Source organism: Netta rufina (assembly GCF_964035555.1).
Source record: "Netta rufina genome assembly, chromosome: 14".
Lineage (NCBI taxonomy): Eukaryota > Metazoa > Chordata > Aves > Anseriformes > Anatidae > Netta > Netta rufina.
In genome coordinates this window covers 17,755,700-17,777,192 of record NC_140137.1, presented here as the reverse complement: position 1 = coordinate 17,777,192, position 21,493 = coordinate 17,755,700, and the positions used below count along the sequence as shown (strand labels likewise).

Sequence of the window (21,493 nt, the reverse complement as noted above, 5' to 3'; positions counted from 1 at the left end):
TCCAGCCCTGCTCCGTGGCCCTGAGAGTCACCGGCACCAAAACTCAGGGCTTTAGGGCAGTGAATGGTTCAGGGAGGGTGCTGCTGGAGCCGTGGGCTTGCTTTGGGGTAGTTTTGCTCAGAGACAGCAGAGCAGGCAGCCAGGTGGGAGCTGCGGGCAGGGAGCTCGCCGGCAGCGCCGTGCCGGGGCCAAAACCGGGACAGGGGCACCCTCCGAGGCGGGCGGCGCTGCCGTGCCCGTGGCTGTGCGAAAGCTGCTCTGTCTGCATTTTAACAACGATGATTCATAGGGGATTTTTAGAAAAAAAAACACAACAACACACCACCAAAGCCAGATGAATGCGTTTTGTGTGAGAACGGCCCGCGTGGAGGGGCTTCTGGAGGCGGGGATGGCAAAGTTGGGAGGATTTCTACCCAGTGGGGACAGGAGGGTGCCCAGCGCAGCGAGGTGGCTGTGGGGACACAGAGGTGCTCGGGGCAGTGCAGTGCCTCTCCTGCCAGCAGCTTCATTCCTGCCAAGAGAAAAGAAAGCAGCATCTGCCCCGGTAGGGCTGGAGGTGGTTAAAAGGCAGTGGTTGTGAGCATCGATCCCCTAGGAGAAGGTAGCCCAGGCTGACACAGCGAGCCTGCCACGCTGGCACCCGTGGTTATCCCCAGCTTCTGCCCCAGGTGCATGCACAGAGCGTTGTCAGAGCCCCTCACCCTCCCCGCTGTTTGTTTCCTGGTGCAGGTTTTCCGCACGGATCTGATCACAGCCATGAAGATCCCCGACTCCTTCCAGCTCAGCCCGGAGGAGTACTACGTCCTGGCCGACCCCTGGCGCCAGGAGTGGGAGAAGGGCGTCCAGGTCCCCGCCAGCGCCGAGGCCATCCCCCAGCCCGTGGTCAGGTAAGCCAGTGGGGTCCCCTCCGTGCCACGAGGGGGGTGCTGTCACCTTCCCTGTCCCCTGGTGGGCTGCTTTGTCCCTTGTCCCCCCGGATGGGCACGGTGCCGAGCGATTGCGCCGCTGCCGGGAGGCGGAGAGGAGCCGTGCCAGGCGGGCCAGCTCCTCGCCTGCTTGTGGTTGGGGAATTTTGAGAAGATCTGATAAAATCAGAGGAGTGTTTAAAATAAAAAACACAGCAGAAAGCCGGCCAGAACATCAGTATCTGCCTGCTGATGGACGCACCTCCATCTAGCAGCACCGTGGTGGCCGTACGTCACGGCGGGGGTGCTGGAAATGGGATGGGAGCACAAACATTCGAGGGCTGGGAAAAGGAGCCCGGTGAGCAGGCAGGCATCCACGGGACTTTGCAGAGATGATGCCGATTGGCCTAGAAGGGAGCCCGGCTCGCTATTTTAAAATGGGGAACCGGGTTTAAAATAGACCCTGCAGCAGCTGCCGAGGCAGCACAGAGCCGGGGGGTGCGCCGCTGCCCCTGCTCCGAGCGCTTGGCAAAGCACGGGTGGCAAAAAGGTGATGCTGGGGACGGGGCCGTGCTCGAGGGGCCGTGCTGCTCCCCAGATAACGGGGGGTTTGGGCCAGGCACTGGCCCCGACGCAGGCACCGTTTGTCCGTGGTGGCAGCAGCTGCTCCCGCAGCTGCCGGCCCCCGGTTATGAAGCAAACTTTTGTGTGCGCTTCCCTCCCCGCCCCCCCCCCGCTGCCCTCCTCCCCAGGGGAAAAGAGAGAAAGAAATGAAACTTTAATGAGTCCGAACACATCAAAAGGGAAGTTGTAAAGGGGGCTGTTGAGTTGATTTAATCCTTAGGAAAAGAAAAAAAAAAAAAGTTAAAAAAAAAAGAAAAAAAAACTGCGTGTGGAATATCTTTTTTTAGTCGTCTTTGATAGCTAACCGCAGGCTGGACTCGTAAATGCTCTGCTCCCCAGCTGAGGGCTCACGCTGGTGCTATTTCCAGCCGAAAAGTGATAGCTTGGCACCGCCGGGGCTGGAGGGGCCTTTTTAAAGCCAGCCCGGAGAGCAGCGTGCGTCGGGCGGCGTTGGGCATCCGGGAGCTCTGTGCCAGCTCCAGGGGCCGGCTGCCCTGCTTCGAGCCCCTCCTGGCAGATGTGCTCCTCTGCTCTGCCCCCCGCCCTCGTTTTCGGGTTGTCCTGGCACAGTTCCTGCTGTTCCCACGCAGGGATGCCCCTAAAGGGATGGAGAACACCCCGTGCGTGTGGAAAAGGCTCTGCCCACGGGTACCTGGAAGCGTCTCCCCATAGGCAGGGCCGGAGCCCTGCTAAGTCAGGACGTGTCCCACCTTCTGTCCGCACACCACAAAGGTCACCGGCCCTCTCGGATGCTTCCTGTTCCCTTCTCATTTTCGGCAGGTGTTCGTGCAGCTCGCCTCTGTGTGGGTTTCGGTGTTTTTCCCGGAATTTTCTGCTCAGAGGCAGGTGGTGCGTGGCTTCTTTGGGTCTGCTGAGATGGGACCCACTTTCTGCGCCTCCCCAAAGACGCTTGGTAGTGGCCCCAGTGCTCGCAGCCAGCTCAGTGAATCCCCGCAGCGGGTTTGTGATGTGCCCTGCTGATCCTGGCGGCTCCTTCTGGGCTGCTGCAGGCTCGAGTTGTGCAGCCCCATCCCCATTTTCCACACAGGGTCTCTGCTCCTGCTGCTCATCTGCCTGGGTCCCTGCCCAGAGCCACGTCCTGCATCGGAGGGGAGATGGGGATCATTACGGCTGCGCAAGGTGCCTCCTTGAGTTCTTTCCCTGCTGAGCAAAATGCACAGCCCCTGGTTTTTTACAGGCCGAAGCCTGGAGCCCAGCAGCTCTCCTGTGCCAAGGCGAGAGCTGGCGCAGCCCCGGGGCCGCGTTTTGCTTTCTGCCACCTCTCAGAGGGGTAAAACAGCGGTGTAACAGCGTGCTGCCCGTGGGGAGCAGGCAAGCCATGCCTGGGAAACACATCCCAAACCCATCTCCCGTGACCCCGAGGTGCAGGGGATGGGCTGGAGCTCCGGCAGGTTTTTTAGCAGAGGGTTTGAGAGCTGCTTCGCGCTCCAGAGCTGCGTCTCCCCCTCCCCAAGGTGTGTTGTTGTGTGCAGCTGCCGCCGCCGCTGCTGCTGCTCTTTTCATCTCCCGCCTGGGCGCTTGGAAACGAGCTCTTCCTACCCGCCCGTTGCCTCTAGGTTTTGTGGATCCAAAGCTGAAAATTAGATTTCGAAACGTTTCGTTTTGCTGGAGCTCGACAAATGTCAAAGCTTGGGGGTGAGGCGGGAGGGAGGGCGCCGTGCTTTAAGGAGCGCTTCTCCCGGAAAGCAGCCGCCTGAAAAATGCCTCCGCCAAGAGCCACCTTAATGCAGGGGGTGCTTTGTGGGCTAGCACAGATTGCCCTGTGGTTGTGTGGAGGGCGATGGGGGGAGAGGAGCATCCCTGGGCTCGCTGTCCCCCTGGTTTGGTGCCCAGGGCCGGGTGCTGCCGGACGCGCGGCCGCTGCCGGTGGCCACCCACACAGCAGGGTCACCGGGCGGTGCAGGACATCAGGTGTTTCCTCTCCACAATCATTTCTGGCTCATCAGTGCTTAAAAAGGGGGTTATTTTGTACAGCCTGAGCGTTGCCCAAAGCTTGACAGGCTGTGGTGGGGATTTAAAACCCGTCTGGAGTCGAGTGAGAGCAGGGGAAACGCAGAGGTACCGCGGGTACTTCCCACCAACGGGAGCAGCTCGGCTCGAGGCTGAGGGCTGAGCAAGGTGAAGCGGTGGCACCGACTGCAGAGGTACCCCAATTTCTGGGAGCGTCAGGGTGCGGGTACTGCCCCTTTCCAAACGGGAACAGGGAGCCCCTTCTGTCGGAGCAGGTCTGTGGAGCCCGAGGGGGGCTCATCCCTCCCCGCCGGAGCCAGGCACAGCAGCACGTGGCGAGCTCACGCAGCAGAGAGCATCCCTCCGTGCAGCCCTGGCACCGACCTCTGATGTGATGCACCTGTACAGCTCCTAATTCCTTCCTTATTTAATGATTTAACGTTTTTGGCAGGCGGTTCCTCCCCCGAGCTGACGGGGATGCAGGCAGCATCTCGAGGTGGCTCTTGGAGCTCGCGTTAAGCCCCCTCGGTCTGTGCCGTAGGTTCTGTTTCCTGTGAATGTGCACACAGCAGGAGGACGAGCAGGAAGGCTGCTTCTCGCTGGCAGGGCTCCCAGATATTCTTGGCGTCGCGGAGCCGAACTTGTGTCATCGCTGTGGCCCTGTTTGAACAGAAATCAGGGAGTGCTGGGGCAACAGGAAGGCGCAACCTGTGCGCACACGAGTGGGACGAGGGCAGAGCCCCGCCGGGGAGCGGCTGCCACATCGGAGGGGCACTCGGCGCAGTCCCCTTCGCCTCCCCACTGTCCCCCTGCGTCCCCTCTGCTCCCCCAGGACCCCAGCAAGCCCTGGCAGCGCTGCGTGGTGCAGGGCCACGGCTGGCTGTGCGTGGAGCTGCTGCCTGTTGGCCCCACGGAGCTGCCCCAGCATCTCCGGGAAGAACTGCAGGGCTGCTGGGGTCGTGCGGTGCCCTTCGTGTCCTGGCTCCGTGACAGCCCCAAGGATGGTGCTGCTCCACGGCAGAAGGGAGCAGGAGGCACCCAAAGGGTCAGCTCGCAGGGAGCATCCCGGAGACGAGCAGGCTGCTGCGAGCTTGTGCCAAAATATTGGTGCTGCTGAGCCAGAGCGCACTGCAGGGCACAAAGCCAAGCGGTGCCCGGCAGTGCCTGTGGGATGGGGGCACAACCCTGCCCTCCGCTCCCCTCAGCCCCCACTGATCCCAACAGGGCTGTGGGCACCTTCCAGAAACCCCAGGGGATAAAGGGAGCGACTCCAGCAAAGGGATTAACCCAACCCTAGCAGTGCAGCCCCACGGGAGCCTCCTGGACGTCTCCCCCCGTGGCTGCCCAGCGCGGGGAGGGCTCGTGGCGGCGGCGGCGTTGCTCCCGGCGCTGCAGCGACCAGCACACGGTGTTCTGCAGCTCCAGGCCGGGCTGAGGCCGGGCTTCCTTCCCTCCTTCCCTCCTTCCCTCCTTCCCTCCTTCCCTCGGCCGCCGAGGCGGGCTGGCTGTTGACTCATCAGCAGCTTCCCTTGGGCTTTGCTGCAGAAGGGGCAGGCGGGATGCTGCAGCGGTTTGTGTAGCTCTTGGAGCAGCGCTGTTGTTTTAACATCAGCTGCCTTCTCTCTTTTTTTTTTTTTTTTTTTTGCCTTCTCTTTTTTTTTTTTTTTTCATCCCCTCCGGCTCGTGGTGAAAAATGTGTGAGCTCAGGGCTCGCAGCCGGCCCGGTGGCGATTTTACAAAGGGCTGCTTCTCGGGTCCCCCGGCCCCGCTCTGCGGCTGACCGTCTGGAGGCTGTGCTCCTCTCCAGAAGTCCGGGCACGCTTCCCTTTCAAGATCTGAGGCTTGGGTCTGATCAAAAGGAACACAAACCCCATCTGCGCCGGGCCCCAACGTGGAGGCCACAAGCCCTGGGGGATGTGAGTGGGGAGAGGAAGGCCGGCTGGCTCCGTGGCCTTGGTGGGGATGGAGACAGCCAGGCTGACCCGGGGCTCAGGAGCTGGCCCACGGCGCTTGCTTGGTGGAGAAGAGCAAAAAAGAAGCCCCAAATTCCCCATTAGTGAAACCTCAGCAGGCTGCCTGTGTGACGCTGCTGCTGGGAAGGAGAGGGTTGAGTGCTGGTCAGCTCACACAGCCCCACAGGGGGCTGCTCACGCCCCGTCAGGTCCTGCTGAGCTGGGTTCGTGTCGGGAGCTGCAGGTCTGGTGGAGCTGTGGGATTTGGGGTCTTTACTTCCCATTACTTTTGGTCGTTTCTTAGCGTGCAGCTGGGCAAAATAGCAGCAACTCTGATCTCTGCTGCTTGCAGCTGTAATTAAATCCCCTCGTGGTGATCAGTGCGCCCAGCGTCCCCGGGAACCATACAAGAAACTCGCTCTCGGGTGCTCCTCGGGGAGCTGGGAGGACCGGGACAGGGGGAGCTGTGGCGGGCACCTAAATCCATGGGATTTAGGTGAAATTCGCAGTTCTGAGGCGAGCTGAGGCAGTGGAGGCAGCGTGCCCCCGGTGCCCTACTGGAGAGGAGCTGGGAGCTTTGGGGTTTTTTCAGTGCGTTTGGAGAGGCTCTGGGAAAGGCAGCAGGGCACGGGTGGCTTGGCAGCAGCGTGGATGGTGGAAGGGCCGGCAGACAGATCCCTCCTGGCGCTGTGCTGCTCAGCCCCGTGCCCTCACCTTCCCTGCAAGCCCCCGGTGCTCAGCTCCCTCGGCAGGAGCAGGGGTGGCCACGAGGATCCCGGGCTCGTGGCCCCGCAGGGCTCGGAGCCACGGCAGGTGCAGGGCTCTGCTCTCCGGCAGTAGGTGGATCCAAAGCAAAGTGGGGCTGTTTGCGTTGCTGAAATAATTGTGGAAGCATTATCTGGCCGGGCTAATTAACTCCAGATGCTTTAACGTTAGCAGTTTGGCTGGAGCTGCGTGAAGAAGCACCGGGTTTGGTCCTTTTTATCTCGAGAAGACGCACGCTCAAGTGTCCCTGCCTTTGCTAGCAGCGATTCCAAGACTTCCAGGACCTCAGTGGGATGGAGCAGAGCATCGGTGACCTGTGGCTGTGGCTCGTGATGGGGAGGAGAAATGGGGAGAGCAGTGCTGGGATGCCAGAGGGATGCTCCAGGTGCACCAGAAGCAGCGTGCACCTTCTCCTCGCAGCCCAGATACCACCTCTGGGCTTTTTGGGGCGGTCCCGCAGCTCTGTGCGGGGCTCTGCAGCTCTCCTGCTGCATCCCAGCACTTGTTTACTGCCACTCTCCCCCTCTCTGCTTAGGAATTATTTTCTGGGCACCGACTCGGAGCCGAGACCTAAATAATTCATCCGTTGAGCTGAGTCTCGGCGAGGTTCAGCCTGGAATATGAACGTGAGGAAGGCAGGGGCATCAGCGCGCTGCTCTCTGCCCGGTCTGCGGGGTATCGGGCTTCTTACACGGTGATAAACAGCTCAGGAAGGAAATTGGAAAAGCTGCCCGGGTTTACCAAGATGGCTGTTTAGTGCCTCCCGTTCCCTTGTTTTCCTCTCTTTAACACATCAAAGAGGAGTGAATCACTTTCCCCTTAGAGGACTGCTTTATTCCAGGGGCCTGGCAGGACCCACTCTGGTCACAGGCTGTTGCTGGAGGAGGCTTTAGCTGGAGAAGGGGCAAGGGGGTGTTTTTCTAATTGCACCTGTTAATTGCAGCTCGGAGCCCCAGCTAAATTTCTCTGCGAGTCTCCGAACCTGCCTGCAGCCTGCGAGGGGCCACCCCACCCCACCCCACCCCACCCCACCCCACCCCATCCCTTGTGCTTTTTAATGAAATGGGGTTCTCGGGGGGGGGATTTGCAAACCCAGGCAGCCAGACCCAGATGGGGCCAGGGAGCCAAAACCGAGGATTTTCCCTTGCAAATTCTCTCAGGGCCGATGTTTGGAATTGGCTCTGCCTGGAAAGCGCCGCGAGTCCACAGCAGCCGAAGGGATGGCGGGGGCAGCCGCATCGCACCGGGCTGGTACCTCCCTGCCAGGGGACACCGGGGTCCCTGCCACCTCGGGGGCGTCCCTGGCACCTCGGGGGGGTCCCTGGCACATCAGGGGGGTCCCTGGCACCTCGGGGGGGTCCCTGGCAGCCCTGGTGCAGGACCCCACGCGATGCGCATGGTGCGCAGCCACATTACGTCAGCTGCAGCCACCCTCACTGGCTGCTGGTACCCGGAGGGCAGGACGATGCTGCGAGCAGCATTAACCCTTCCCGAGCACCCAGGGTAGCACAAAGGGACCTCGGTGGCGCCGAGCGATGGCCACAGCGGTGTTTGTGCAGCCGGGGGGGGGATTTCTGGGCGTGGGGGGTTGTGGTAGAGGAGCTTGGCACGTCTTCCCGGGGCCAAATCCAGATTCAGAGCTGCATCAAGCGTTTTGCCATGCCGAGGGGGTTGGAGCAAGCTGTTTGCTCGAGGCAGAAGGAAGGATAAGCTTTTTAAGGGAGGTGACAAGTGAAAAGGGAAAATGTTGCAGTCCTGCACTGCAGTGGAAATTCGGTGAGCTGGGGACCCCAGGGTTTGGGACCTCCGTGGGTCCACCACACGCAGCAGCAGAGACAAACTGTGGGGTTATATGGGGCTGTGTGCTTGAGTGTGGATGTCCGAGGCAAAGGTTGTTACCTGCAGCAAGCTTTTTTTGCCAGGACCATGCTTGTTACAGGAGCTGACACCAGCAGAGCCTGCCCGTGGCAGCCGAGGGTTCCCATTCCCCACCTCTGCCCCCCGGGGCTGATCCTGTGCCCGCAGCCCCTGTTTTGTACACGGGCACAATTTTGGGTTTGCAGCGGTGGTTGCCAATTCTTGAAGGGTTTTGGCTCCAGCAGCCAGTCAGGAAATCCTGCAAATCCTTATTTTTCTGGGCACAGCAGGGCCGGCTGAGAACAGGGCACACATCCCGTGGTGGGTTGGGAACAACAGGTTTTGGGGACAGCGGCTCCTCCATGGGACCGGCCGCCTCCAGGGCTTCAGCTCCATGCCCCAGGTTTCACTTTTGCCCTCTGATTTTGGGTTTCTTCCCATCCTATCACCTGTGGTGCCTGCAGCATCGTCTCCTAAGGGCACAGCCACCCGTGGGCACCAGCACCTGCCTCCTGGAGGTGCTGGGAAGCCGCTCTCCCAGCTGGTCCGTGCCATTTTCAAGTGGAAAGAGGGGCAAAAGCCAGTCCCGGGTACTCCGAGGATCCCAAAGCCCTGTGTGTGGTGGCAGCCCTCATCGCCACGAGCTGTTCACCCCCTCTGCCCCTCTCCCCGGCACCAGCAGGCTCCTTCCCCAACCTCTCACGCCCAGCTCCGCCGTTCAGCAGCGCCAGCGCTTACAGAATCTGTGACCTTAAGTCCATAAGAAGATTGGGCATCTGGCCCGAGGAGCCCGCGAGATGCTGTTTTAATAAACAGCGAAGGAAAATTGTCCCTTTAAATCGCAGAGCGCCTTTTGGAAGTTGGAGTGTGCCGCAGGAGAATTCCCCCGCGAGCAGAGCTGGCGGTAAGAGCGGTATCAGCATCCTCTGAAGGTTGCTGGCAGAATTATCTTTCCACTGACTTTCCTAAGCTGATTTATTTATGGACACTGGACCAGACTAATTTAGACTGGAATGTAGGTAGCGAGAAGAGGACTGACTAAAGCCTTCGTTGTGATAAAACGGAGCGCTCTGAGAGCGAAACGCTGCTCGGGATGGTTTATTATTTCTATCTGGCATATTAAAAGGGAGAATGTAGAAATTAAAAAAAAAAAGCATTCTCCCTTCAGCCAGCTGAAGCATTCAGTTTACAGAGATGATGAGCCATGGGAATTCGCCGAGTGTGTTTTATTGCCGCATCATCTCCTGGGATGGATGCGATCCCCGGGAGCGCTGGGGTCCTCTTACTCCTTTCCCTCGAGTGCCCTTGAGGCTCGCTTGCAGCCTCGTGGCCTCGGGCTTGTTGTGCTGTTCAGCCCGATCCCAATTTTCACCCCTCGTTGAAACAAGCTCTGGATTGATGCTGATCCTTCTGAAACGCCGTGCCTCTGGCTGGCTGAATGGGGGTGACCCTGGGACACCAGCTCTGGCCGGGCGAGAAGAGGCTTCTCCTGCAGCTGCGTCCCCGTGGTGGTGCCGTGCGGGGTCTGCAAGGGTCCCACTCTCATCTCTGCCATCCCACCTCGGTAAAGGGGGCTTTTTTGCCCGGGTACACCCCCAGGCCTGGCACAGAGCTGTCCGCTCGGGGTGTTTGAAAGCTGCCGTGGTGCCGGTGCAGCGCCGGTCAGCTCTGCGGCCGTGCTCCTCGCTCCTCCAGCATTTTCGTTTCCTGCTTCAGCATGGTGTGTCCTCTGCCCACCTTCCCGCTTTGGAGCGCGTGAAGCATTCCTGGGGCCTGCTATGAGTCACCCCGGCCTCGTGATGCTTCCCGTTCCCAGCCAGGGGTCACGCTCGGTGCTTTCTCTTCTCTCGACACCCCCTGCGCACCGCGGAGCCTCTCTGAGCCTCAGGATCCTGCCTTGTCTGGGTGTTTCCTGCCACATCTTGCTACACGAAGCCATTTCTCTGTGCCACCACCCTCTCATTTAGGGTGAGAAGTGGCTTGGGGCACCTTGGGGCACACTCTTGCCTGGTAGCCTCTTTGAACGGAGCCCGGAGATGAAAAGCCAAAGCAGCAAAACTCTGTAAGAACTGGAAAAATCCCCCAGAGATGCCCAAAGTTCCCTTTGCGCTGTGGAAATCTCTGCGGGGCTGGCCCCAAGGGTGGCTGTAAGGCCAGTGCCTGGTGTGCCCAGGGCCTGGTGCTTTGCAAAACCGACCTGGAGCTGGCTCACGGAGGGAGGATTTCAGTTCTGCTGGCACCAAGGGCCCTGGAGTATTTTAGGGGGCTTGGAGGAGAGTCCTGAAGCTCGATAGCAGCACGCCCGGTTTCAGTGTTATTACTGCTGTCTGCATTAAATACAGGCTTTCCCGAATCCCCAAGCCCTGTCCTAGATTACAGTCGGCTCATTTTAAAATCTGGGGACTCAGAGATGTGTTTTCCCGGCCTTATTTTCAGATCCTGAGCTGAGGTTTGGAGATGTCCCCGGGGCCTTGAGGCATATCTTTATTTCCAATTTGCTGGCGGGGAATGTAAAGCAAAAGAGGTTGCTTGCTTTGCCGAGGGTCAGGCAGCAAGCAGCCAGAAAAGCTCCACGACCCCAGCCCCAAAGGCTGTGCGGGTGCAGGAGGAGGGCCGGACCCTCAGGCTTTGCCCAGCTGGGTTTCCAGGCACAGAAGCCACGGGGAAGGGACGAGGTGGAGCAGCACGTTGCTGTGCTCCTATTTTCCTGCGTGTTCCTTTGCAACGTTTTCCTGTGTCCCCACGTGTGCTGTCGCAGCGCTCCAAGCCATCGCTCTGGCTGTCGGGGGATGCTCTCCTTGCCAGGCATCCTGGTTGTGTCCCAGCCAGTCAGTGGTAGTGGGAAAACTGTCGTGGGGAAAGGGAAGTTACTCATAATTGAAATAATTCGGAAGGATGACGGATGGAGAAGGGGGATGACCCTTCAGGGGGATTTTTATTATGGTTTGCCAAGTGGCGGTCCCACAGCCTCGTCATGCAGGTGCTGTTGTGGTGTGTGAGCGGGGACAGGCTCTCCGTGTGGCTTCATGGTGCTGGAACCAGGCTAAAAACATCCAGCCCAGCCACGGCTCCTTGCAATATCCCAGGCAAGGGGCTGGAAGCAGATCCTGGTGTCGGAGGGGCCGGGCACGGTGCCTCGCTGGGCTGGGGAGCCCGTGGGAGGGCGGCTGATTAGTGGTAGGGGACCAATTTGGGGAGAGGAATAGGCTGAGGCAGGAGGAGGCACGGGCCAGCAGGACAACCCCTTGATTCCCAGACTAGTGAAAACAAATTCACCTGCATCGTGTGCTCAGGTGCTCGTTTAAGCCTCCGCAGAGGCACTTTGTGGCAGCTTCCCCCATCAGCACTCCTTGAGGTGCTGGGGGCCGTGCCGACCTCGTGGCCATCGCCGTCGCGGTGCTGTGCAGCTGGAGCAGACAGAAAACTCCTAGCCCATGGGAACCCGCAGGCATTTATCAAAGTCAGGAGTGGATATTTGTCTGCTTTTACATGTTTTTTTCTCTTGGACAGCAGCAGAACTGTTCCCGAAAAGCTGAGCCCAAGCCGTTTGTTTTGGTGCCGTGTCCTGTTTACCCTGGCACGCAGCGAGCCCTCCCCTTCTCGTGCGCGGCAGCTGCACAGCCCCGCTACCAGCGGCGAGAAATATTTTCCCTCTGGGGGAAGCAGCCCCTGACCCCTCACACACCCCAGAGGTCCCCTCCTCTTCTCTAAGACCCAGCAGTGGATGCTCTGCAGGCACTCGCTGCTGCTTCCCTTCCCGTTTTCAGCAGCTCCTCGCCTCCCTCCCGCCTCAAGATGTGCTTGAGTCAGGCTGTCGGTGCCGCGACTGCACCCTCCGTGGCAAGAAACAGGCCCCCGGGCTTTTGGGAGGCTTTTGGGAGCTGTGGCTCTTTCTCAACCTCTCCTTTCCTTCCAGGATCATTCCCCAGCTGGAGAACTCGCCTTCGCCGGTTTCGCCGAGCAGCCTGCCCGGCTCGGAGATTTCGGAAGCCACGAGGACGTACTTGCAGGGAGTGAGCCGCTACGACCTGGACGAGCTCGATGCCTGCTGGTTGGAGCTGGTTAACATGGAGCTCAAGGAGATGGGTAAGCACCACGGCCATTTCTCCTCCTGCCTGGGCTGCCTGCAGAGCGGGCACGAGGACTTTTAAGTGATCTTGTGGCAGAAAAGGCCTTGAGGAAGAAACCTTTGTTCCGGCTCTCCAGAAGAGGTTACGCAGATTGCACGGGGTCTTGAGCGCGTTGAATTGCCTCTTGCTCGCCTTGGGGCTTTGGGACGTGGTGAGAAGAGCAGAGCAAAGCAGACAGTGGTGGAGCAGAGCAGCGTGCAGGTGGCACAGGGTCCTGCAGATCCAGGACACTCACAGCCGGGCTGTTGGTGACCATGGTCACCTGCGTGCTCCCTGCAGGACGGAGCTGTTTGGTCAGGGTGGGCACCACAACCCCAACTGGTCCCCCCTGGGCTGACCAGATCTGCAACTGGACAGGGGGAGCCAGAGGAGGGAGGTTTCCCACTCCAAACCTCAGATTCTCTTAAGTGCTGCTCCTGGGTTTTCTCTCCCTTCCCGGCTGTCTTTAAATACCACAGCATAATGTTGCCAGCTCTTATACGACCGCACATTTTTACATCCATTAGTGCTGGGTGCAGGTAACTGGGCTGGGAATTTGGCCCCCGGCGCTTTGCTTAGCATGGTCTGTTGGGCAGATAGCTTGGCACAGGCACTTGGGCGTGCGGTGCTGCCAGACCGTGGAGGGATTTTCCAGTCCTCGGTAGGGGAGGGCTGCTGCCGTGGGGTTGCTGCTGCGCAGGTACGAGTGACAGAGCGATAAAACATTCGCATTTTGAGCGCAGTGAAAGCTGAAACGTGCCTGCACGGAGCCTTACTCCCGGCTGCAAAGGTCTTCGAGGGTGGCACAGAGCATGTCAGCGAGTGCTGGAGCAGACAGGATCGTGCACTGCTGGAGGGGATGGAGCTCAGGGTTGCGGAGATGAAATCCTCCCTTCTAGCCACTTCCCCCTTGCACGAACTTCATACGTCTCCAGAAAGGCAAGCGGGCAGAGATTTGGCTCCTCCGGCTCCGGCGGGTTAAATTTGGCTCGCTTTATTATTTCTTCAAAGTATTCACTTACAGACGCAGTGCCTTAAATGGTTTTCAGATGGGGAGCCTCCGCGCTGATTGATCGCTCGAAGGCTGAGCCGAGCCCGGTGCCGCCGCATGGGGGGGAAGCAGGCGGCGATGCTCGGGGGGCCAGATGTGTGCCGGCCGCATCCTTCCCCTGCTCGCAGGTACCGAGCCGTGGCACCAAGAGGCTCTTGGCTCTGCCAGCAGCAGCGCTGGATTTAGGGTGGATTTATGGGGGGAGCCTGAGCATCATCCCAGCCGCCGGTGCCCAGTTGGGTGGCACCATGTGCCTGGGGGCGTGGAGCAGCCACCGATGCCCTCTGCGATTTTGAGCAAGCTGCATTTTAGTTCCTGCAGCTCCCTGCCATTTATCAGGCTGTAAGCTTTCACAAGGACAGTCCTTTTGGGGGGGGTGTGTACAGCACCGGGCTGGATGGGACCACGGTGTCTGATGAAGCCCCCGAGTCCTCTGTAATAACCCACCGCAGATGGCAAGAACAAACCCCGGGGGACTGCAGCAAGGAGGCTCACTGTCCATCAGCAGATTCTCCAGTCCATTTCTGTTGCTGAAAGAGCGCTGTAATTGCTGTCTGAGCCTTAAATATGCTGGCAGCTTGGGAAAACTGTTTGCTGTGTAAAATCCACTTTGAACGCCACAGCCCGCAGCAGCGAGTAAGCTCGCCCCATCCCCTGGTGTCCCCACCTCTCCACCAGGGCTGGCTCCGGAGCACTTTCTGCAGGTTTTCACCTGTTTCACAAAGGTTTTGGTTTATTTTTTTTTGCCCAGGTGACACGTTTTTCTGTCAATATAGCTGATGGGTTTTGGTGTGCGTAGAGGAGAGGTGTTGGAGGTGGGTCTGCCGAGGCTCTGTACCGAGCTCCCTCGGTCAGAACAGCAAATCCATCACTGGTCACCTCCTGGGCCTTGCTGGGCTGGAGCCTCAGCCTCCTCGGCATCGTACAGGGACGGATCTGTGCTTCTGGTCCGCAACAGGGTGTGGACGTGGGCCTTGTGCCCTTCAGCACCTAATCCAGAAGACCGAGCGCGCACAGGTTGGCCTGGAGGTGGCCCATAAATAGTGCTTTCTCCCGGAAGCCCTCGCCGTTAACAACACGCTGAGATTTCCAAACGAGCTCTGCTAATCTCCGAGATCATTAACGTGACTTAACTGGGGAACGGCTGCCTGGCCTCCTGTTCGGAGCAGTCAGAAGTTATCTCCCGGCGTGGAGCAGGAGTTTACATTCCTCCTGGGCGTTCGGCTGAGCCGCTGTCATTGGGCAGTGCCTGGGCACAGTGTGTCATCCTCCAAATATTCAGTGACAGGGAAGGAGCCTGATCTCTGACTGGCTCTGGAGGGGTGGTGGGGAGGAGAGCTGGAAAACACCTATTAGCTCACCCCGAGCCGTGCTGCTCCGCGTAGCTCCTAGCGCACAGCACATGCCTTTTCCAGTCCTTTTTAGGTCACCCCCGAGCTGGAATTTTATCACCGGGATCAGATAAAGCTCCAGATAGCTCTGGTGATCCGCAGCCTGCTGCTGCTCCCTGGGTGAGGTGGGCAGCCTCTCTTGCTCCCAAAAGCAGGAGCTGCTCCGTGTGAAGCTTGCAGTGGCTTTCACCCCTGCCCGCTGACGTGTTGCAGTAGCTGGGGGCTGTGCCTGGGAGAAAGGCACTGCTGGAAGGAGATGAAATCAGTGTTTAAGCAAGCCTAAATGTTTTATCTGTTGCTGCTGCGATAGGAGACGGTGAAAGGAGTGGGTCTTGAAGTTGTCTGAGTGAAACCCCGGAGCAGATTTACGCACATGTCACCCCCGGCAGCGCAGAGGGAAGCCATGCCATTAAGTCTTCATTTTTTTTAAATTAAGATTTGATGCTGTATTCGGCGATCTCCACTAAACCCAAAGCTGTTGTAAGAGTGGGGCTAGACAGACTTCAAAGGCCTGGGCCGAACGATCCCTTTGCAGTGATCGGCACTTCATAAAAACACACGGAAAATCCTCAAGAAATTGCTAAAAACGGTGCCGGAATCAATTTTGCTGAAGGCAGAATACGAGCTTCTCAGTCTTCCCTTGACTTAATCCATATGGTGTATGCTGCTCACATATGCCCACCACAGTTTCTATCTTGGGAGCTGGAGGTGTTCCTGTTATTTTATGGCAGGAACATGCAAAGGTCACATTTATTGCTTTTGAAGCTCCGGGGGGAATTCATCACCGCATACTTGAGATCTGTCTGTGTGCTAATTAGATCATACCTCCCTCGGCGGAGGTGAGGTTGGTCAAGTAGGCACGGAATAAACCCGAGGCAGTGCAGGAACCCCGGGGAAGCCGCTCTCCTCCGAGCAGAGCCAGATATATGGGCTGGGGAGCCAGGAGGCCAGAGGCTGCCCCAAACCAACACATCGCTCCCGATGGTGTTCAGGGTGCACCAGAGGCACCTCTCTGAGGTAAAGCAGCGCCCGGGGGGCAGATTTGGGGCTGTTCTGAGCCACCCTGGTGGTGTCAGGGGCAAGGATTCGCCTGGCTGCTGCTGTCCTTGGGCGCTCCTGGGGGGGGACCGTTTGGGGTAAGACAACCAAATTGTAACCCAGGCTCACACAACGGTCCAGATATGATAATAGCCCTGGCCTTTACGTTATCTTAAAGCAAGGAAAGCCAGAAACACTTTCAGTAGCGGCTCCGCAGGCCGTGGGGCAGAGGTGGAAACACCCCCAAGCCTCTGGAAAGAAACCTGAGGTTGTTTAACTCCTGATCGAAGCAAAGCAGCGGTGAGGGGCGGAGGAGCAGGGCTGGAGATCAGCAGCAGCACGGCGAGCTCCAGGCGTGTTGCTGCCACCTTTTCCAGCCCTGCCAGCCTCCCTCAGCCCCCGGCAGCAATTGCAGCAGATCCCAGAGCTCCTGCGGGTTTGCTGCCGGCTGCAGCGAGGAGGCTTTCAGCAGGAGCGCTCCAGGACAGCGCTGTCAGCGCGGAGCATCACTGGAGGGAGACGGCAGATCAGAAAGTGGCTTCTAAAACATTTTGTCATCATCTGAAATTCGAGAAATAATTGATGTCGGTGGGTGGCACAAAGGGTGATAATTGGTTCCTGTAAATCTCAGTGCATTAGCAGGCTGGGTTAGTAACAGAATAGCTGCAAGTTTCACTGCCTGTGTTCAGCTCCTGCAGGCTGTATGCTACTCTTGGGTTCGCTGGTCCCAATTTCTGGTAAGGCTCCGTTTATAAATAATGCTGATAAAAGATGAACGTGGTTGCCACATCTCCCTGACGTGCCGTGGGCAGGGGCTGCAGGCTCAGGACAGCAAGGCGCTGGCTGTCCCTGAGTGAGCAGGACCTGGCAGCCTTTTGCTCTCAGTTTTTCAAAGAGACGGACCAACATCACCTCACAAGTGCTTTTTTCCCCTTCATTTTTCTTTAAAAAGGAATGGTAATTTTGCTCCTGTACTTTTTTTTTTTTTTTTTTCCCCCAGAAAAATAGACTCGGAGGTTTATAGCTTGTGAATCAACTAATGGCCCAGCCTGCAGCCCTGATGATTGTTTGTTCATGAGCTGTTTTATCTCCAGGTATACTCCACAGGCTAAAAGGATTTATTGTTTCAGTAAATTGATTTCAGTGGAGTGCAGTTTAGTCAGAAATAGGTCTCTGTTTTGTGAAAGGTGGCTCTCCAGCTATTTTTTCTCCCTGCACTGAGTAGGCTCAAACCGGGATAAAGAGTAGCTGAGAATTCATTTAGCGGGAGAATATTGCTCCTTCATGCCACATAAATTACAGTGCTGCAGAAATAATTACACCGGAGGACGGCGTCGTGTGCAGGAGTGTGCCTGGGGATGCTCGGCTGGGCCGGGCTGCGCCCTGCTCGAGGGCGAGGGAGGGAGCCCAGGGAGGCTCCTCTGGGTGCTGGGCCACCCCGTGGGCTTTGGGGAGGTGGTCCCGGGGTGGTTGGTGTCTTCCCAGGGCTGATGCTGATCCCCAGGGACCTTAGGAAGCAGCAGGAGCCAGGAGGGAGCATCACTTGCTGGGGGAGAGGATGAAAAGAGGCTCATCCCTGAGGTTTGGAAGGGGATAATGAGCCAATTCCCACTTCTGTGCCTCATAGCCGATAGCCTGAGAGCCCCAGCTTCATAAATACCTTCCAAGAGCTTTGTCTTCCTCTGTCACGCCGGGTGCCATCTCTGTTGGGTGTGTTTCAGCAGCCTGGTGTGTCCCCCTGCCACCCGTACTGAACCCCTATGGGCTGGGAGACCTGCGGGTTCGGTGAGCTTCACAGCTATGTCCCCACATTATAGTTGTTCCTATGAAACGTGGCCTGTGGTGGGCACAGAGGGGTTCTGCAGGGATCCACACGGAAACCAGTCACGGTTACTGGGTCAATGTTGGTGGCAGGAGGGCCTGGGAGGCTCCTGGAAGGGGCGCTGGGACGCGGAGCCTTCTGTTGTGCTGGTGCTGGGAGCATGGCTCCACGTCACAACAGCGGTGAGAGATGAAATCCTCACCTCCAGCCACGTCCCTCCTGATCAGAAACTGTGAGAAATCAGCAGTGACATTGCCCTTCTTCTGGGGAAGCCCCCAAAAAGCTTCGTTTTCTCCCCCACCTTTTATACAAGACCCTGCCATACCTTAGCCAAGTGCAGACGCCTTTCTCTTGCTCAGCCCTTCAAGTCCACAGCCCTGGTTTTGGTCTCAAGGACACGGTTGTGACCTGGGGCTTGTTCCTTGGTCTTCTTCAGCTGGAGTTATCGGTGTAGCCAAGGTCTGAATCTGGGTCTTTGCCCGTCATTCCCAGGGCAGGTAACAGTGGCGCAGTTGGGTACAGCACGGGTGGTGTTTTGGTGGAGTGTTTCTTGTTTTTGCCATTTGGCCGGCCACAATCAATACGGACAGTGTTTTCTCAGCCAAAAAAATGACGATTTTATGAATGGAGTTTAATAGCCGTAACTTTCTATGATGCAGAAAGAGATAAATGGAGCTCGAATGGAAAAAGAACTTCACCCTCAGGCCCCATTGTTCAGTGTTTCATAAGCGATTAATCGCTTCATCCCCATCAAGTGCAATTGTCAATTCAATAAGCTCCGAGGTATCCTGAATGGCGCTTGGCAAACGAATTCCTAATGTAATTACATCTAAACGGAGTGTGAGAGCGTGTGAGCGGGAGGAGGCAGGGATCCATCCTCCTCCGTGTAGCGGCGGGGCGAGCACTGCCTTGCGTCCGACGCGCTTGAAGGCGGCTTCTCTGCACCTGATGCGGAATGGGAGCTGTGCAGGAGGCAGGTTGGTGTCTGTGGGGTTTGTGCTTTCCACCAGAGTCTGAAATATGGAAGGAATGGGATGGGAAATAGGAGATTTGATGGGATTTGGACAGGGTTTGAAACGCTGGCTGAGAGCTGTATGCTTTAACGCTGGCATAAAGTCGTGAGATGAAGGCTTGGGTTGCTCCTACAGCAAGGACATCACGGTGGGGAGTTTATAATGGACACCACCAAGGCAAAAGCCATGGTGCTGGCATCCCGGTGCAGCTCCACGCTCCTCCCCAGCTCCTCCAGGAGCCCAGGGCACCGTGTGCAGGTCGGGGGCTCCGCAGGGCTCCACGCTCGCTGCTGGGGCTCGTGGCTCCCAAAACAGGCCCGGCCGGGCCGCTCGGCGTGTTGCAGCACGGCAGCCCCGGCGCTTGAAAGGGCTGCGATAGGGAGCAGCGCTGCCTGCCCGAGATGGGATCTCAGCCCTGACACAGACACGTGAAATGCCAGGCTAGACGTCTGCACGGACTTGTCAAGCCAAGGGAAACCCTGCCAAGGCGAAACGTTGGGGAAGATCTGAAAGAGGCAGACAATGGTGTGCTTGCTTGCCGCTCTCGCCTGCGGGTCTCTTTCCCCCTTGACAGAGATTTTTTGGCGGGTTGGTGGCCAGCAGGGAAAGGAGCAGCTCCGTGGCCTCATCCCACAGGGGAGCTTGCCCCTGAGCCCAGCGAGGCTCCTCCAACACTCCCTTAATACCTGCTGGCACCACTACGTCCTCAAGCCTTGCTTTCCTGCTCTGTAACCAAGACATTGCCTCCTGTAGCCTTACAAGAAGACAGGTAGCAGGTCACAGGACAGTGGTGTGTGGCAGTGGCACAGCGTGACCCTGCTGGACACTGTGCTGATGTTGTGCTGGGTACAGGATACCACAAACCCTGCCGAGGGAGTCCTTGCTGCCTGAGGGGGCCTGGAGCACCCTGCCCTTGTTATAAATATGCACAAAGTGTGAGGGCTGCACGGCTTTCACTTGTTTCCACTAAAGGTCCCAGTATGGGGGCAATAAAACACAGCACAGCAGGTCTGAGCCCCTGCCCCGGCTCTGACCTGGTGCTACTGCACCCAGGCGGTGAAAAACCTCTTGTTTGTCCTCAGCTCCAGCCTTTGGCTTCGGTTTTACAGTTCCATTCAATTGGCCTTGTAAGGGTCAATTTTCACAGTCTTCACAATTAAAGCATTGACTTGGCGTTGCCAGAGCTTGTCTTGAGCCCTCGCTGCGGAAAGCATCTCTGCAAAACTTGTCTCCTTGAACATTTAAGCTGTCAGACCTAATTATCCGCATTGGTTCAGCTGAATGGCTTTCATTCCTCTCAGCCAGCAGCGATATTTCGTTACTGTCTATGAAACATAAACTGTAGCCCGCGTTAGGAGTAGACCTTTTCCGAATCACAGATCTTATCGCTGCTGTGGATTGGGAGCTTCGGTTCGAGCTGAAGGCTCCGATGCATCCCCGTCCTTCTCTGCCTTCTGCCTTGCAGAAAAGCCCGAGCTGGACGAGATCACCCTGGAGAGAGTGCTGGAGGAGCTGGAGACCATGTGCTACGAGAACATGAACATCGCCATCGAGACGGAGGAGGGGCTGGGCATCGAGTACGACGAGGACGTGGTGTGCGACGTGTGCCGCTCGCCGGAGGGGGAGGACGGCAACGAGATGGTGTTCTGCGACAAGTGCAACGTCTGCGTGCACCAGGTGAGCAGCACGCTGAGAAACACCTCCCGGGGCTTCCCGCGAGCTCGGCGTGCCCCCTGCTCCTTATCCCCTCATCCCTGTGATTTCTTTCCGCCTCCCCTTCCATCCGTGCGCTTTTTTTTTCCCTGCCTGCACCAAGCCGCGCCCGTGGGCTCCTCAGCACCCAGGGGTGAGCAGCACGGGCGCAGAGCCACGCTGGCTCTCCTCCACGGCACTGACTGCAGCATGATGTCAGGCAGGAGGACCTTCCAGCTCCACTGGATGCGTTGTCTCACATCACAGGGCTCCTGTCCCAGCCTCCCTGCCGTATGAGCGCAGGGTTTCATTTCACTTCGCTGCCTGGAGGAAAATATTTTATTTTTAGAATTGAGCGTAAACGCTTCGAGCTGGAGGGAATGGGGAAGAGCAGCAGTAGGGAGCCGTGTCTGTGGGCTCTGTGTGCACTGCGAGAGAGGAAGCATTCACCGGGAGGAGCTGGGCAGGCAGTGCAGAGCATCCCTGTCTGTGGGGTCCCGTGGGGAGGTTTTGCTGGGTGTGCTCCCGTGGGGAGCGCAGGAACAGGGCCCTCGGGTGCCAGCATCAGCCCCAGGGCTTGGGGAGCCCGGAGCAGAGCTCCTCTTCCATCTCCTCTCTGTGAAAAGTCTTTGTTTTTTTTTGTATTTTTTCTTTCCTTTTTTTCCTCTATTTGCTCATCCTTTGGGCAGCTTTTCCATCAGCATTTCCTGGAGGTGGGAGAGCGCTGGAGATATGTATAGTTGGGAGAGGTGGGTGTTTTGAATGGTTTCCATCAGTGAATCAGATTCCACAAAATACCAGGGCGATTTGGGGATGGTTTTTTGGGGGGGTTGGGGTGTTTGTTTCTAGATTTAACAGCTGCTGAAAGAAACGGGAGATTTTCCCCTGGGTTTGGGCAGCACGGTCAGGTCCAAAGCCCACTGTCTGTCCGTAAGCTGTCAGGGATCCCATCTCTTTACTCTCAAAGCCACAAATTCAGAGCCTCAGATGAGAAGGGCTGTGCTCAGCCACACGTGCTGGGGTTATGGTGCTGGAAGGGATCGCCGCGATCATCTCATCTGCATAACACCAGCCCTGAGACTTGCAATTAATTAATTCCGGCGAAGCGCATCTTGTAGAAAACACGGGCAACCTTCATTTAAAAATTTTCAGGGAGGAGGAATCCTCCCCCCCGCCGCTAAATTGCTCTGGTTCATTGCTCTCAGGGTGGAAATGTCGCGCTTGTGTCGAGCGTGGAAGTGATCCAGCTCCAGCCCGGCCCCGCAGCCCTCCCCAAATTCCCCTTCCCTGGCGTGGGGCCACG

The 21,493-nt window shown here is 57.8% G+C and overlaps 1 protein-coding gene across 1 annotated transcript in view; it reads left to right on the top strand.

The window, feature by feature from the left end:
- JADE2 (jade family PHD finger 2) overlaps window positions 1–21,493 on the top strand; it is a 59,017-nt gene that overhangs the window by 17,726 nt on the left and 19,798 nt on the right. The window contains exons 4-6 of the mRNA XM_084295022.1: window positions 730–887; window positions 11,991–12,160; window positions 19,964–20,175. Coding sequence (XP_084151148.1) covers window positions 730–887; window positions 11,991–12,160; window positions 19,964–20,175 — 540 coding nt within the window. The remainder of the gene's footprint in view (window positions 1–729; window positions 888–11,990; window positions 12,161–19,963; window positions 20,176–21,493) is intronic.